This window comes from Elaeis guineensis, chromosome 8 (assembly GCF_000442705.2).
Source record: "Elaeis guineensis isolate ETL-2024a chromosome 8, EG11, whole genome shotgun sequence".
Taxonomy (NCBI): Eukaryota; Viridiplantae; Streptophyta; class Magnoliopsida; order Arecales; family Arecaceae; genus Elaeis; species Elaeis guineensis.
In genome coordinates, this window is record NC_026000.2 from 126293378 (window position 1) to 126297654 (window position 4277).

The 4277-nt window shown below is 43.9% G+C and overlaps 1 protein-coding gene across 1 annotated transcript; it reads left to right on the top strand.

Moving 5' to 3' along the window:
• The first annotated feature begins 1320 nt into the window (after positions 1 to 1320).
• Positions 1321 to 3005, top strand: LOC140851222 (F-box protein At1g67340-like). Its single transcript, XM_073242786.1, has 3 exons — positions 1321 to 1686; positions 1810 to 1972; positions 2064 to 3005. The coding sequence occupies exons 1-3, from the start codon at positions 1412 to 1414 to the stop codon at positions 2751 to 2753; spliced, it is 1128 nt and encodes a 375-aa protein (XP_073098887.1). The 5' UTR covers positions 1321 to 1411; the 3' UTR covers positions 2754 to 3005.
• Positions 3006 to 4277: the final 1272 nt, after the last annotated feature.

Genomic DNA, 4277 nt, shown 5'->3' on the forward strand with positions numbered 1-4277 from the left:
ATAAATATTATATATGTCTTTGTAGACATGACTTATCCTATTGATCACTTCACTACTGAATATTTCGTTCATTGAAAATTTACAAATAAACTTGTTGCATCCACTATTCTTGATGTTATTCTCAAGCTTAATCCAAATCCTGGAGTTATGAAGCATTTATCTTCTTGCTGCTTTGTACTTGAAACCTATCATGGGGAAGAACTAATTGTCTCCGGTTACATATGAACATCTATACAAATTCATATTTTCAATCTTCATAAGAGATATTGTTAGACTTAGATGCATTTGGAGTCCACATGTTTTTATAGTACATCCAATACAGATCTCATTTATATTGCAAAAATTATTATTGCAACAGTTCATGGATGGCATAATGAGACTATGGAGTGGGATATAATATGATCTTATGAATAACATTCATGTTTATATCGCACATCATATATAAAGTATTATCTTATTTGAAATAATTTATAGAAGCTCTCTCTATTTTGTTGTATATAATTTCATCCACTTTTTTGTGTGCAATATATTTTACCCCCGTGAGAAATGCAACCCTTGTACTTTCCAACTCAATAAGACTTTCAAAGAAGAAAAAAAAAAAAAATGAAAGAATGAAATTAGATGCAAATATTTCTGATGATAAAAAGAAAAAAATTATATTTGACGAAACTAGAAAATTGAAACATGCTAAACATGATTTTTGCATCTTTTACTGAAAAAATGCTCATCCTATTACATGCATTTCACTAAGCCTGAGCTTCAATCCGAGCCATCAAATCCAGATCTGAACCGCTGTGCCGAAGAGCCCTAGATCCGGTAACGGCTACTCACAGTCCAGGTTTAAAAAGTTTGACCGTTCCTTGTGGTTGGGTTGCACCGATACCGCATATCCCTACCCGAGTTCGTTAGGGCAGCTTCTTCTCCCCTTTAACCCTAACCGCCGTTTCAAATAACGGAATCCGGTTCCTCGAATTACCGCGGGATAACTCCTGTTACTTGTTACACAACTCAACGGTCACTCTGATCCCGCGAAGGGAACCGCATTCGTTAAGGCACCACGTCACCAGGAAACGAACTCGAGAAACGAGAAACGGGAAACGTGCGGGATTCATTAAGCTTCAGCGAGTTTCTCAACGGTTGATGTTGCTTCCGCATGTAGATTTTATGCGGGATATCGGTTCATTGTGGGGAAGGGAGCGGTTTGGGTCAACGGGATCTGACCGGGGGGTGGGATCGTAAATTCCGACGGTAGAGTGGTGGCAAAATGGTGAAATGGAAAGAGGAGTCCCCAGCGGTGTCCCTATAAATGGCGTTCGGCTGCCTCCTCTCGTCTCTTGGCCCTCCGAGCTATCTCTCTTCTTCTTCTTCTGCGGCGACGGCCGGCGAGTGAGAGAGACAGGGGACGAGAGCGATGGAAACGAGGAGCGGATCGCGATACCGGAAGCCCCAATCGGAGGTGAATGGAGGGGAGGGGAGGAAGGAGGGTGATAGGAAACGGCGGAGAGGCGAAGTCAAGGAGTATTCCTCCGGGAAGCGGCGGCAAGCAGCGTCGCTGGCGGAGGAGGGAAATGGTGGTGAAAAGCCCAACTTTTTTGATCGATTGCCGGACGATATTGTCGTCTGTATCCTCTGCAAACTAGGCTCCTCCGCTGCCGGTCCTTCGGACCTAATCAAAATCCTCTTAATGTAACATTCCTTCTTTCAGATCATTTCCTCGCTCTATATTTTGATGCAATCTGTTCGATTTCGTGGTTTTCGCTTCGCATTTGGGGTAAAAATCTGATCTTTTTGTCGTTTTCTGTGTGGTAGCTGCAAGAGATTGAACGGATTAGGGTTGCATCCGGTGGTTCTCTCGAAGGCATCGGCGAAATCACTCGCTGTTCGGGCGGAAAACTGGTCGGAATCCGCCCACCGGTTCTTGAAACAGTGCGCCGATGCCGGAAATGTGGAAGCTTGTTATATTCTCGGCATGGTAGGTTGAGATTCCCCAGTGAATGTGCAATTTTTTCTTGGAATGGAGGGGACTAAAGGTTTGATTTTGTTTTGGTTTCGAAATGGGACAGATCCGATTCTACTGCCTTCAGAACAGGGGAAGCGGGGCGGCTTTAATGGCGCGGGCGGCGATGGGGTCGCACGCGGCGGCGCTCTACTCGCTGGCGGTGATCCAGTTCAACGGCAGCGGGGGTTCCAAGAACGGCAGGGACCTTCGGGCCGGCGTCGCGCTGTGCGCTCGCGCGGCCTTCCTCGGCCACGTCGACGCCCTCCGCGAGCTCGGCCACTGCCTCCAGGACGGCTACGGCGTCCGCCGCAACGTCGCCGAGGGCCGCCGCTTCCTCGTCCAGGCCAACGCCCACGAGCTCGCCGCCGTGCTCTCCTCCGCACCCTGGCCGCCGCCGGCGGTGCCGACGGGTTGCTGCCCCCTTCTGAGCGACTTCGGGTGGAGCGTGCCGGCGACGGATCCGCATCCGGCGAACCGGTTCCTGGTGGAGTGGTTCGGGGCGCGGGGTGGCGCGGGCGGGGAGGGGCTGAGGATGTGCTCGCATCGGGGGTGCGGGCGGCCGGAGACGCGGCGGCACGAGTTCCGGCGGTGCTCGGTGTGCGGGACAGTGAACTACTGCTCCCGGGCGTGCCAAGCTCTCGACTGGAAGCTCGCCCACAAAGTCGACTGCGCTCCTATGGAACACTGGCTTCTCGACGGCGCCGCCGCTCCGGCGGCGGCGGCGGTGGGTGGTGGTGACGGCGCGATGGAGTGATTCGTGAGGTCGTAATCAGGAGTTAATTTAGAGGACTCAATTTTTCCCTTATTAGCTGTACAGCAGAGGAAATTAGGAGTAGGTCTCCTCTAAATTTATTTATTTAGAATCCCATTTTGGATGGAGACTTGGAGCCTCTTTTGAGGTAAAAGTTATTCGGCTGTTCTTAGTTTTAATTTAATTTATGGAAAAATTGGATCTGTTTTAATGACCAATGGATTTATTTTGGATGGTTCTGAAGGCATTCTATAATTTATTTGCCTATTTTATGAAGTTTCTTCCTTTTTTTTTTTTTTCTTCAAAAATATTTTAATTTCACTTGCAACTAAACGTTTCTGGTGGATAGGAGAAATATGTGTAAATTGTCCTTGGAAGTATGTTTTAAATAGATTTTTGAATAATTATATTTCCAGATATTGGTTGAACATGTGCAAATTCCCTGCTTGGAGCAATTTTTAACATGCATACCAAACCTAAAATATTGATATGATGGTACTTGCAAGAATGCCTTTTCTGCTCTATGGCCTACCATTTTAGCATGAAGTATAATAATTCTTTCTTGGAAAAATTGTTTGAACACCTTCTTAAGTTAGTGCCATTTTTAATTTATATTTTTCGAGTTAAAAAATTTCAATCTAATCTCTAAAGTTAGTTAAAGGACTCGATATGGTCCTTCCATTTATTTTCATTTACTTGAGCTTACATAATTGTTTCACGTGATGGTCATGTGACAAATTTAGGATTCGAAGTTTCTTGGTCAATAACTATGCTAATTCATGACCTATGATGGCCTACTTCTCTCTCCTGCAGCATGTTCAACATTACATTGGAGCTACTTGGCTGCATTTTCTCTGATGGTCCTTAGTGGAGATTGACGCACATGTGATCGGTAGTATCATGACATTTGTCGCCCTCAACTTCAGCCCCATGAGGATAAGCACTTCCTCCTCTAGTATTTCTTATTGGCATCTCCTCAACTATCCTAAAGCCCTTCAATTTGCTGGCATCTTCTTTATTAAATGCTCCAATCTCTCTGTCTCTCCATTAGGGGTGTGTAAGAAATCGATGAAACTGCAAACCTAATCCGAACTGATCCTTTTGATTTGGTTTACATTTGGTTTTCAAAATGTCGTTTGATTTTAGTTTGAATCAAAAAAAAAAAAAATCGATTATGTTTCGATTTGATTTTTCAAGGCATCGATTCAAATTGGCCCAAACCAACCAAACCCTTGTATATATATACAAATATATATGCAATCTGACTTGACCCATATATGACCACATACATACATATATACATACATATATATAATTCTATATTTTTATATATAAAATAGAATATCAACCCAATAAACTAAATTAAACCAAATTTTTTGGATTGGTTTTAAACTGTTTTTGTAGATAGTTGGTTCGATTTCAATTTTAATTTTAAAAAATCAATTTATATCGGTTCAATTTTTTATTTTACTTAAAATCGACCTGATCTAATCTGTACACACCCTTCTCTCCACCAAAGGAGGATGC

Excerpts from the sequence above, each read along its gene's own strand:
- LOC140851222 (XM_073242786.1), top strand. The coding sequence starts at position 1,412 with ATGGAAACGAGGAGCGGATCGCGATACCGGAAGCCCCAATCGGAGGTG. Across the intron at positions 1,687-1,809 it reads CTAATCAAAATCCTCTTAAT|CTGCAAGAGATTGAACGGAT; the intron begins GTAACATTCCTT and ends TCTGTGTGGTAG. Across the intron at positions 1,973-2,063 it reads CTTGTTATATTCTCGGCATG|ATCCGATTCTACTGCCTTCA; the intron begins GTAGGTTGAGAT and ends GAAATGGGACAG.